Source organism: Camponotus floridanus, unplaced genomic scaffold, assembly GCF_003227725.1.
Source record: "Camponotus floridanus strain SB8 unplaced genomic scaffold, Cflo_v7.5 scaffold58, whole genome shotgun sequence".
Lineage (NCBI taxonomy): Eukaryota > Metazoa > Arthropoda > Insecta > Hymenoptera > Formicidae > Camponotus > Camponotus floridanus.
Window position 1 is genome coordinate 478,972 of NW_020229747.1, and position 13,564 is coordinate 492,535.

Below are 13,564 nucleotides of genomic sequence, written 5' to 3' on the forward strand. Positions count from 1 at the left end.
GATGAATATAACTTGTCATTTTATTTTTATTAAGGTAAATTAGCGTGACGATTTTTCTCTCTCCTCTTTTTATCATATCACCGGTGGGAGTCGAATTTATGATACTTTGTTGTAACTATATCTGTTATAAGTGCAAGATATAAAATATAAATTTACAAGATTATGCTCAGTTGTGATATATGTTGCATTTTCTTATTTATATATGTTATTTACATAAATTTTCTACTTTAGATAATTTATGAAAACAATAAAAAAGTGCAGTGAAATAAAATTTCAGATTTTTATTCCTCATACGTTTCATTTCTTATTCGCAGACTGGTGATCTTTTCTGTTAATAAAAAAAATTGCAACAAGAGTTGATTACATGATTTCATTGTGCTTATATAGATTAAACCGACATTTGAATTTATCTCTTTGGCTATGCAAGGAGAATTCGTGTTGCGCATTCATACATATATATGTATATACTGGAATACGGGCGAATGACGTTTGTGAGCAAATGACTTCATTTCATCGCACCTTGATGGGTCGTTAAGCCGGTGTCGTTCATACGGAATTATCTCGTTCCATCGAAGTGTGACTGGTAAACGAGCCGAGTTATCCGGATGAATCACTCGTAGAGTTAATTGTTTTTACCGCACCCTATCCATCCCTGTTTGTATACACTCTCGCATACACATAATCATTCATGTAACCCCATCGGTAGGGATTCTCTGGAGAGAGAAATAGAAAAATCTCTTTTAAATACTTTATGTAATTGTACTCCCATACATAGCCGATTAAATATCTTATTCTAATTTCCAAAAATAGCATTGTGCAATTAAGTTGCCAATAATTAGTAATTTTAAACTCGATTATAAAAATTTTTCAAACTAATTTTCCTCGATAAAATACAGAAACTGAAGAAGAGATGATAAGAGAGGATAAAGGATAGAATTTATTATAATGTAGATGTTATATATATAACACATTTATATATATTTTATTTATCTCATTGTTTTATTTCTCCCTTATTTTTTCTTTTCACATTTTCCGTAGCTTACTATATAAGTTATAATTTTATATACAAATATTATACTTTTTTATATATGTATATATGCTAATATCTGACAATATTGGGCAAAATGTATTTGTAGATAATGAATAATAATTCGCTTATGTAATTGTAAATGTATTAATATATACTTTGCATACATATTTCTTTCATAAATACCTGTGTATGTATGTATGTATGTGTGTGTGTGTGTGTATGTAAATATATATATATATATATATATATATATATATATATATACACACATACACATATATACATATAATGTATACATTATGATACATTTACAGCCATATAATCGACACAGAAAACGTATCAATCAATATAAATATTATATCACACGGTACTTCGACATAAAGATTCGACTTTACAAGCATGCAGATTTTGAAGATACACATGCAATCGATCTGACACACAAGCTTATTCGAATGCTTTTTCTCTCATTGTTATATTACACTTACATTATATTATATTACACAGCTATTTTATGTGCTATATACAAAATATATAATACATTTATGTACAAATATACATTCATAACTTATTTTTCATTCACATTACATTTTGCTCAATAGTATTTTCTATAATAATAAGAATCTAATTTTCCGCGCATGAACTACAATTATTTCTTATCACTTTCTCCTTCATTCTGCCTATATTACACATTCTACTTGACTTTTTTGGTACTACTTACTAGATGTAACATATCATATGCCTTAACATTCATTAAGTGCATTTCAAATATAAAAGATACGTATCACATGTGTATTCACATGTGGTGTAATGCCTTGATTATTTAAGAAATAGAGAACATTGGACCTAAATGTATAACGTACAAAATATTTAAATCATTCGTCATCATACAAATCGTTCATCATATTTCGGATAATTGTTTGTTTTTATAAAATGTAATACTTGTCAAATATCAATTACAATTATCGAATGTCGTTTCCTCTTCTCTATAACATAAATCATGCGAATGTGTGTCTCGATAGATATCGTGCCACGATTTCTTTGGCGATATGAGATTTTTTACAATAAAACAGAGTCCTGCGCGGTAGCTTTTCATTTTCGAATTGTGAGCATTATCATTTACATGAAAAAAATAAAAAATAAGAGTACTTATATAAAATGAGGAATTATAAAAAATTTCGAAAATGTAAAAAAATGTGAAAACTCATCTAAAACTATATATTTACATTGTGTAAATGCAAAATAAGTGAGAAATAAAATGAATATTGAAAAATATATTAAATACAATAAAAAAAAAATTTTTTTATGTTATAAAATACAAAAAAAAATTTTTTTTTATATTTTAAATACATAATATATATTGAGCTATAATTATTAAGCTATAGTTTTTATTAAAGCTATAGTTTATCAATCCAAATATTTTATTTTACTAGTTTACTAATCCAAACTATTTATTTTATAATTAATTTCAAGCATAAACGTATTTACGATCAAAAATGCTGCGTAAGCGGAAAATAAAATCTGCTAGTATCTGTTAGTAAAATGGAAAGTAAAATCAAATATTCAAATATTCAAATTAGCTACATTTTTTAAATATTTTTTTTTATATATTTTTTTGCCTTTATATTTAATAACTCGAAACAACTACGTGGCAATTTTTCGATTTTATCATATCAACGTTTAAATCGGCATCGTCAAAATGATCGAAATCTTTTAAATACAGTCTCGAGATAAATCATAATAGAAATAAAAGTCAAAATAAAAAATATGTTCTGATCGATAAATAACATTCTCAGACACATAACTCTATTACAGCTGTATTAAAGATTCCGCGCATCAATGTGATGCATCGATTCGAAGGGGACTCGTTTAATAATTGTTAAGGCATTGAGTATTTACGACATCCACACGTATCTATCCAGCCATCCTAGCCAAAGGAAACAGCCTCGCAACTGGCAGTACAAAGTTAGCCCAAAGTAGGAGTTGCGGTACCCAATAGCGGGCAGACAACGCTAACAGCGAAAGCATTTCCTTAAGTCGAAATGTTTACTGCCCAGCGGGCGGTATTTAGAAAGGACTCTATGCGAAACGAACCAAAGATCAAGGCTATTCTCCCGTAAAACAGGGGGTGGTATCCCTGGCAGAGAGGGCAGAAAGGCGGAAGAAATAATATATCACGCGTCACAAGTGAAACAATTACTTCTTGTACGGCTGGAATAACTCGGGTTTATTCGTCGATGCCGATACGGGTGCCGCTACCGTCGTCGTCGTCGGCGTCGATATTGACGTCGACAGCGGCGAGGTCGTCGACAAGTTGTAGAGACCCTCGGAGATGAACGATATCGAAGCAGGTACGTTCATACCATTCAGTGCAGGCAGTTTGGTCGACTGTTCCGCTCCGATGACTCGGTCCCGCTGCGGCTGCACCGGGATTCCGCTCGTTACGTGGTGCGAGTGACGCGGCGAGTGATGCGAGTGGTGCGGGTGGACGACGTGCTGCGGCTGCGGCTGATTACCCGCGCAAGATTCGCACTCGCTGGAGGTGTCAGAGTTCACCGGGCTCAGCTCGGACGGCAGCAACGGCGGCCCGTACGTGATCGTAGTAGGGGGAGGATTGCTGACAGGGGGAAAGGCGTTGCTGCCAACGGTCGGCACGCCCAGGCCGAACTGCAAGGGCAGATGAGCCGGATGAGGATGCAGCACGTGCGAGTGCGCCGGATAAGGGGCGGCAGCGGCTCGCGGATGCGGTCGATGCAGGGCGCTTATCGAGGGATACGGCGAGTACCGCGCGTAGTACGTCGCGGCCGCGGATGCGTACGGGGTCGCCGAAGGGGCCAGATGCGCCGTCGCCGGTATACTCGGTATCGCGCTGTGATAGGGTGACAGGGCGCCGGAAGCCGCGGCGATCAATGTCGCGAACGCTGGATCCGAACACACGGTCAACGGCCACGTAAACGCCATCCGTTGCCTCTTGTCTTTCATACGTCTATTCTGAAACCACACCTGTAACGAGCGAAACGATATTGTAATTAACGTTAATTAAATTGATAACATTATCGTGTATATATTATAATATATGTAGATGTCAAATTATAATTTCGAAAATTGTTTTGAGTTTTAGATTTTATAATCCCTAATACTATCATATATATATATATATATATATATATATATATATATATATATATATGTCAAAAATTTAAGAGAAAAATGTATTATTCAAATATTCATTAGATGCTATTTATCAGAGTTTCGTAACTTTATTTCGAACTTTAGAAAACTTGTTATATAATTTTAATAAAAATATATAATAATACATATGATGATAAAATATATAATATATATAATATAAAATATATAATAATATATAATAATATATATAATAATAAAAATATATTTAGCTATATATGATGGCTTTAAAACATATATTTTTTTCTATGTATATGTATTTTCTATATATATATATATTTTATAATTTACTAAAAATATAAACTCAATTTTGCGGCGCGTTGACGTCGTGCGCAGGCTTTATTGTCTGAAGCAGAGGAATGAATGAGAAAGTAAAAGGTTTTTCAGGAAGGAATACAATGTAACACAATGAATCACACTTAACCTTGCCGAATATAAACAAGAAAAAACGTTTATTGTATAGATACATATTCGGTCTGTATATCGCGATCACGACAAGTACTACTAGCAATTATTTCTCATATAATTATTATCCCTCAGCAAATTATTAGCCCTCGTAATTAATCTATTCTCGCGATTGACAATTCGTAGAATCAATAATTACTTTTGTCAAGATAATTATTTCACGCGATTTATACGTAATTTCTATAAACAGACATCAAAACCATAAGGGATAGGTATTAAAAATTATCTTAGCACATGATATTTAATACCATCGTTATTTCTTTGATATTTAAATTCGAATATATTTTGCTTTATATTTTTTCACCGGCTTGAGACGTATAATATACCTATCATTTTCGGATTAAGAACGTGCAATGATATTTAAATCGTACATTCGAACTGATTTGAAATGCTCAATGAAAAGCCGTGATACATCATTATACATGTCGTATATTATTAATCTACTTGAAATTGAAAAAGAACACAAAAAGAAAATATTCCGATTTTGTAAAATATGTTACAATATTTTTCGTTACGATAATAAAACGTATTTGTCGTTCTTTGTGCCCTACTGTTTATGCGCGGTCATGTTGACATTCCACGAGAGTTGAAGGGTGGGGGGAAGGTTAGGGGGAGAGGTATGCTCATCGATTTTACACGTAATATCTCGCGAAACGCGATCGTCGTTACACCTGGCGGTTATCAATCTGCGCGATTAGTTATCTCTCAAGGTTTTCTCGCGTCTTTTTAACACATGTAATAAATAAATATATGATAAATATATGCAGTATACATTAAAATTGAAGATACACGCAGATGCGTTTAATATTGAAGAATATATATCATCGCTCCGTCGACTCTCGTTTCGCATCGTTTTGATTGATAGCCGCGTAAGCAGCGTGAAATACTTGTTTGATAAATAACCATTGTCTCGATACGGTTACGAGTCGTCAATCGCAAAACTTTATAATCACACGAAGCAATAATCTCTCCAATTAATTATTTATTTAATGAATATAATTTATGACGAATAAATTCGTTATCAATACGAATAACGTTGCGATTTTTCAGTGTGCCGATGAATCGTAACTTTAATAATGATTTTCGCGATTATCTGTGATTTAAAATAATGTGTGTGTCATATGTGCGATTTGAAAAATAAAGTAAAGTGTGGATAATTAATTGTTTTCCCGAATGAGTGCCACAAAGAAGCAACAAAGGATAAAGACGAGAGAAGGAAGAGACTCGGAGAGAAATCGAGCAACCCTGAGGTGAGCGATATTAATTTTGTTAAATTCTAATTTTGTTAACTCACTATTTGATCGATTTGATGAAGCAGCTATGTTATTTATTTCTACATTTATTTTTCTATATTTTTGTATTGCTTGAAAGTTATACACGGGGTGTCTTAAAATACTATAGCAAGAAAGTTTTTTCGAAAAATTTAATAAAACTATTTGAAATTTTTTAATGCAGACAGTTTTAAAATTTAATGTTGTTTAAAATCATAGACTATATATGTATATATACATTATTTTTTATGCATTGTGAAGGCTAATCGCCTCCAAGTATTTAATAAAAAGAAATAAATTTTAAAAATACTAAACATATAGCAAATAGTAAAAAAAAAACAACTGACAAATTTTGTTATTTAATTAAATAATAAATTAAATAATTAAATGATTTTTTAGAATGAATAAATAAACAATGAGTACATAAATTATAAAAGATTAAAATATAGTTGTTACAAAACTTATACAAAATTAATTAATTTTAAGTATTTCGATCGTATATCTCATATTCGTTATATTAATATTTTTTAAAATAAATTATACTCTTATTATGTCTGCAATATATTAAAGGCGCATAATTTCTCGCTATGGTTATTTTATCTCGCGGACTTGGGGATACCACGTATTCTAAATAAGCATTCGGTCGTGTATTTATACAAATAAAGAATTCTCGGAGGCGGCGAACGATTATATCGATAATTCGTGCGGGACGTTTACCGTCGTTTAACACCTCGGCCATTCGCTCCTCCATTGCCCGCGCGTTTTACGGCCGACATCGCCGGCCGGCGAGCTAACGCGAGACGAGAAATTAAGAGATCCATTAATGTCTGAGGTGGGTCGCGAGGCAGTCGCTAATTGAGCCGTTTAACACTTTTGCTCGACCGGTCCTCCCCCTCCCTCCACCTCTCCCCTTCTCGCCCCGAACCGGCGAGATCAGTGCCGTAACTAAAACACAGTGATGTTCACCGACGCGTTAACGCAGCCCTTTCGCGCATCGCGTAAAAACTCTATTTCGGTCCGAACCTACCGCGTCCAAGGATGATCTCGGGGAATAGCTTTACTTACTTACGGCACTGCTGCATAAGAGCCACGATGCTGAATCGCTTTCCAAGCTATAATCGCCGATCAAACATGGCTACAGCTGGCCGCGGCAAGAAATAACCGGCAGCTCTCGGCTCGCGGACAAAAACGCTACTAATTGCTTCTATTAAGTGCTCGGTGTTAGGAGTCTCTATCTTTTAGTGGGTGCAGCAGCCGTGAGAAATTATATATGTAGAATATATAACAATTAATGAATTAATAACATTATATAACAATTAATGAATTAATAACAATTAGTAAAAATAATAGATTCAATATAATTTTAAATATAATTCGTGCATATAATTTCTCTCTTGCACACATTTTCTCTTATAAATTATGTATTTTTAAATTTGTTTTCTATTTATTTATAAATAAATAAGTTATATATCGTATAAGAAAATAAATAATGTGAAAAGGAGAGAGGGAGATAACTGTTATATGTATATTGAATTTATTAATTTGAAGATTTATAATTCGTTAATTGATCCAAGGATTTTCTTTAATGATTTCTCGAAGTTTCGATCAAACACGAAAGCGTTAATGGAAAGCGTTATTGCGTCGGCTATAGATGAAGTCATTGTTTGTTGAATTCTATACGTAAATATTAACTCATTTTCAATCAGAGACTCCCGGTATCGATCATAATACTCGACCTAATGTTTATCTAATACAAAGAGAGACCGCTCGAGCCTCAGATTGTCACAATCTAAATTTTTCGATATCTAATGTAAGCGAAATTTATTTATTGTCGGCAGCACAATAAAAGTCGTTATAATCGCGAAATTTGTAACTTTTTCAGAAAACTTTTCGCGAGAATACGTTCGAGATAACTCTCTCCAGTAGAATATTTGCATTTTTCAAAAATTTCCCTACCTTGATCGTAGATTCTGGTAGACTAAGCTGCGTAGCCAGTTCGCATCTTCTCGGTCGGCTTACGTAGTTTTCTCTGTTAAACTCTTTTTCCAAACGAGCTAATTGTTCCCTCGTAAAGGCGGTTCTGTATCTCCGGACTGTGTCCACAGGAGGATTTGGTGTTTGTTGCTGTTGTGATTGTTGTTGTTGATGATGCTGATGATTAGATTGCACGTGATGCTGTTGATCTTTATGCAAAATCGGCGATTCTGAATAAAACACAAAAGAACAAACAAACGTTATAATCTTTTTAAAAAAGACAATTTCGGTAATAAAAAAATATCTAACTAGAATTAAAACGCAATTAATAAATATTTATTTTATTTATTATTATTGCATTTAATAAATATTTATTATTATTATTTTAACAATGCTCGTAAAAATGTCAGATTATGTCTTATTAATGATGATATAGATAGTATCTAATAATATTAAATATTCAAAATATAAATGTACTCCATGATATTAATTCATTTAGTACACAATTTTATGTTTTTTATAAAATTCTTTTTTTAAAGCCGATTAACTTTATTCTATTGAAGGTTCAACTGATCCTATAAATACAGAAAAAGATTTTTAATCACTCTAAATTAATTTACATCAAAGAGATCTATACTAGTTTCTTTTCATGTCTCATTTCTTTGTCTTTTTACGTAAACGGAAATTTAGACACATAACAGTTGCGAGATATTTCCACAAGGAAGTTACTATTGTTCCTGTTTCTGAAAAACACGGGTCATGTCTTTTTTACAAAGAAAATATATTATAGAAACATTTAACAGTGGGTGATCGTATTTAAAGATCGCAACATTACAAAAGAAAAGTGTTCGTGGTCTATTCTACTACTGGCCTTTTCTAGTTTTCTTTTCGGCATGAAATCTTTTCGCGCGATTCTTTTCAGTCTGTGGTTTACAATATACAAACAAGTCGTCATCTCAAAACATAAAGGACGATGCGATAATTAAAATACTATAATTTTGACGTCAAGATTTTTAATGCCGCAAATATATACGAGGAAAAAATTATTTTCGCCCGCGCATATAATTACTTGAAATTAGTTGATCTTTGAATCTCTTTGTTGTTTCGTTTTTATTATCTTTTCGACGCATGGACGCATTTGTTTCGAGAGATTAATATCAATAATATTAAAAATATTGCTAGCCTTTTTATTGTAAATTAAATTAATTACCTTCCATTCTTTTTCGTTTAAACATTTTCGAATTGCATCATGTCTGTCGTATATATTAATCATGACTAAACATGCAAAGCTATATTTTTATTAATTTGATATTGCATAGCTGTTATTTCTTTATTAATTTTATTTTTAATCTTTTATTCCCTCATACATGTTAAATGTTTAAGAAAACATCAAATTATCACAGACATAATTCTATGTTATAATACACAAAGAAATGTTCGGTTTTCTAAGAATAAATGATCATGAAAGATGACGCATTTAAAATATTTGTATTTTTATTCGGGTATTTTTCTTCAGAAAATTTTACAAAAGAATTTATATTTTTATTTGGGTATAATTTACAAAAGATAAGGGCTAGGATTTTTCACAACAATAATTATTGTTTCAATTGGTCCCCAACAAAAGATGGTCATAAAATACTTCTCATAATCATAGTCATAAATAAACTGTAATCTTTCATTGTTGATTATTTATAGCATCATTTTTCAAATGTGAGATCTATTCAGAGACTCCAACAATTAACATTTACAATTATTTTACAATTATTTTTGGAATTATTTTTGGAAGAAAATTCAAAGTAAAAATCAAGATATTAAAAAAAATCCGTGTTTTTTTTTTCAAATTTTATTTTATTAAATAAATTTAATCTTATTATATGCGAGGGACGCGATTTAAATTTTTGATTTTGTCTATATACAATAATAATTATAAAAGAGTGTATGATGTGATTTTTAAGCGCGTTAATAATTTTAATATAAATATAAAATAAGATGAAATAATGGATTTAAAAAATGGATTGTTCTGACTATGTCGCATGATTATCGCGTATCTTAATTGTACATAAACAACTTAAACATTTCTAAACAAACGTTTTTTCTTAATTATAACTTAATCTTAATTATATATCTTAATCTTAATTATAATTTTCTTAATTATAAGAATGAAGAAATATGTTTTTTGCTCGCATATAAAAATTAATGATTTAATGATTGGGAAATATTGATCGCGTAATAATTAATAATGTAATGAAACTTACCATTTTCAGTTGGCGATGTCGATACCTTTGATGGTGGACTGTATCCATATGGCCCCAGATCGACCACTATCGTATCATCATCGGCCACATCTTCTTTTTGTTCATGCTCATAGTCTTCGCTATTATAAGTGGAATGCATTGTGTTGCCACTTTATAACAGAGGAAATACACATATTTATCACTTTATTACAAATTGAAGATTATAGCTTAAATTTTCGCGATATTTTTTCAATCAAAAGCGTAAAATGTTTAACACAAGAATTATATAGCTATTTATCTCCGCGATATTTTATCATCGGTATAGTGAACAATAACAATAATTTAATTAAACATTTTAGTCAATTGTTATGTTCTCGCACAGAAAAAAAGACATTCTGGTTTTGAAAATATATTTAGTCTTAACATGGAAATCTTGAAATGAGATTATATTGCGTTAATGAAAGAAAAATATAATTGCTTGAATAATTGCTTACTTGAATGAAGCCATTTTATTTAGTGCAATCAAGAAAAATATATATTTTTCTGATTTTTCGAAGATTTAAATTTTCATGAATGAAAAGGAAACAATGTTAGATATAAAATAACATTTTTAAATCAAATATTATAATTTTCTTAAAGTAGAATTAAATAATTATATATACTTGAGGTGACAATTACAATATTAAAATAAGACTAATATTGTTGAAATTTAAAATTATTAAATTTTTCTAAGAAGATTATAAATTGTTGCGTATATACGAGTCAATGAACACGTTAGTGTAAATATACAAATTTTGATTTAACACTTTTTTCTATAGGCGTATCATTTGATATAAGTCTATCGTATCGGAAAAGTAATATAATACACATTCACAAATTAAGACTTTATTATCGTCCTGTGCCTAGCAAAATAAACTTTTGAATGAAGATGACAAATCGATAGCACATTTGTACGTAAAAGACTATTTAGCATTTGTGAAGACAAGCCGAAAATTTACGCATAATTTATTGAAAGATGAGAAAAAATTATACAATATTGAGAGAAAAAAAGAGAGAGAAGCGTAGTAAAAGGATGCAAATGGATAACATCAGCACGCGAACGCTGACACGTGAGTGTTGGTGCCGGCAGGTGAAACATGAATTACACGCGTCGTGTATCTTTCAAATCAAATTCATACTTGGCACCAGGATAAGTTGCTCCCAAAACTCGTATAAGTGCAAAGAGATCTACTTTCAAATGTGTAATTCGGAAAATATTACACGTATGTCATCTTTTTGCGTACGCGAGAAAGTAACTTCGTTATCTCTACATTTATCACTTTACTCTTTTTATAAAAAATACATATAACTGACAAAGAGAGAGAGAAAGAGAAAGATATCTACCTGATAAATATCACTTTAATCACACTTATTGCAAATTTATAAATATATGCATTTCAATATCTCTTCTTCCTTGTATTTTTGTACAACACTCTCTAACGACACAGTCACGCAAAATGTCTTAAACTTGACTAAGAGATCACTAAAGCGTCCAGATATATATAGATCCACTTCCCCTACCAGGCTCTAGGTTCTCTGATTGGCGAGAGCTCTGGTCGTTGCGCTTACATCCCGTTGAACGAGGGGTGGAGCCTACCTGACACTCTGGTCTGGTGTGTGTACAGCTATAGTATAGACTAACAGTGCGGTCGGAAGCAGACAGGATCGGATTTAGTTGTTTCCATGACCCTAGACGCAACATTTTTTTAAAATGTCTCTAATAATTTGGACTTTGTATAATATATTGTAGAAATCGAAAGGCTCTCTGATTAACATTTGCCTTTATCTTAATCGGCGGTCGCGTATAAATTTGAGATATTCACGTACACATGTAAAAATTTATTCGATCAAATATTAATTAGAGAAAAATTAATCTATCATAAGCCTAATAAATAAATAAATAAATAAAATAATATCTAATATCTAATAAATAAATAAATAAATAAAATAATAATACCTAATAAATAAATAAAATAATAATACTTAATAAATTTATCATTTATTCTTGAAATATAGGAAGAAAATAAAAATGAACAAATTATTTTTCGTAATGTAACATAATTATTCGTGTGTTAACAATTTTTCACGCGAGAAGAAGAGTTCGCTGGACCTGGCTCGGTATTTTCGATACGAAATAATAATGATAATGAAATTTTACGCTTCGCATAAAAAATTAGCAGAGCTTATGCGGAATTATTATACATTTCATTTTGCATCAAAAGTAGTGGATGATGTTCGAGAAATCCTGCGTCGCGTAGAAAATTACAAATCCGGAACCGTTACAGATTTTGTCCCATTCTGAAGCATCACTATGAACTAACAATAAGAAACGGTTTCAGGAACGGTTCCGTGTGAAACCGTATTAAATTAAAGATTTTGTTTCTTTTTTTTCATTGATACACTTACTTCATTTGTCATAGCAAATGTAAATAATAATAGAAAACTAAAAAAAAAACAGAAATAAAAGTTGTAACATTTGCATAAGATAAATTATATGAAATCGATTGAAATATAAGCGAATATTAATACATCTCTATCTTTACATATATCAAATAAAATTCATTGGAAATATGCTAAAAAATATCAAACAATTACTTAATTATATTTTGTTCCTCTATTGCTACTAATTTTATTAATATTATTAATTAAATTAATTTAATTTTTTATTCAACTTTGTCACGTGATCGTAAATTTCACATAATTGAATTTGTTAAATTTCTACATAATTTCTACGCTGCATAATAGTTTTATTATATTTCAATGAATGTTTATTATATCAATCTATATGTGCATATTTATCATCTAATATTAAGATTGTGAAGTTTCTTTTTGCCATTTTCTAATAATGGCATTTAAGATATAATTTAGCTACGGGATCCCAGTTAAGAAATGTCTGGTAGAACGTCTTTATTCTGTTGAACAATGTAAACTCCGTAACTGTCATAAATCTTCAATATTATGTCCTTAAACTAGCCGAAGAATGGCAAAATGATTATATGACCATGTGCAAATGTAAAACTTTAGTCACCCTTTCTCTCGTTTATTTTTTTCTATTATTTGGTAGAAACATCTTTGAAAACTTGATTTTCAGGTAAAACCAGAAAAACTGTTGAATAGCAAAAAATTGAGAAAGACTGCTGACGGATCGGATATCATTCAGTATCTGATAATGTACTTTTGTGCAAAATTAATTTCGAATTGAATACATCTATATATTCATATAAATTCTTTGAAGAAATCTAAGAAAGATAGACATAGGTAGAGAGAGGGAAGAGATAAAAATATAATTCAAAAATCTCTCCCAAGACCAGAAAAATATATTGAAGTAAAATATTTCATAATAAAAATTACAATAGAATAATCTA

General features: G+C 30.8%; 1 protein-coding gene across 1 annotated transcript; it reads right to left on the reverse strand.

Annotated features, from left to right (window-relative positions):
• Positions 1-2,681: 2,681 nt before the first annotated feature.
• On the reverse strand, positions 2,682-11,655 carry LOC105258444 (segmentation protein even-skipped). The gene is made up of 4 exons (XM_011269692.3): positions 11,544-11,655; positions 10,182-10,330; positions 7,909-8,156; positions 2,682-4,030 (listed from the first exon to the last, which is right to left on the reverse strand). Exons 2-4 carry the CDS (start codon positions 10,318-10,320, stop codon positions 3,224-3,226), a joined length of 1,194 nt encoding a protein of 397 aa, XP_011267994.3. The 5' UTR covers positions 10,321-10,330; positions 11,544-11,655; the 3' UTR covers positions 2,682-3,223.
• Between the last annotated feature and the right edge of the window lie 1,909 nt (positions 11,656-13,564).

Coding starts and splice junctions, on each gene's coding strand:
- LOC105258444 (XM_011269692.3), bottom strand. CDS start 10,320: ATGCATTCCACTTATAATAGCGAAGACTATGAGCATGAACAAAAAGAA. Junction 8,157..10,181: donor GACATCGCCAACTGAAAATG/GTAAGTTTCATT, acceptor TGTTTTATTCAG/AATCGCCGATTTTGCATAAA. Junction 4,031..7,908: donor TACCAGAATCTACGATCAAG/GTAGGGAAATTT, acceptor CGCTCGTTACAG/GTGTGGTTTCAGAATAGACG.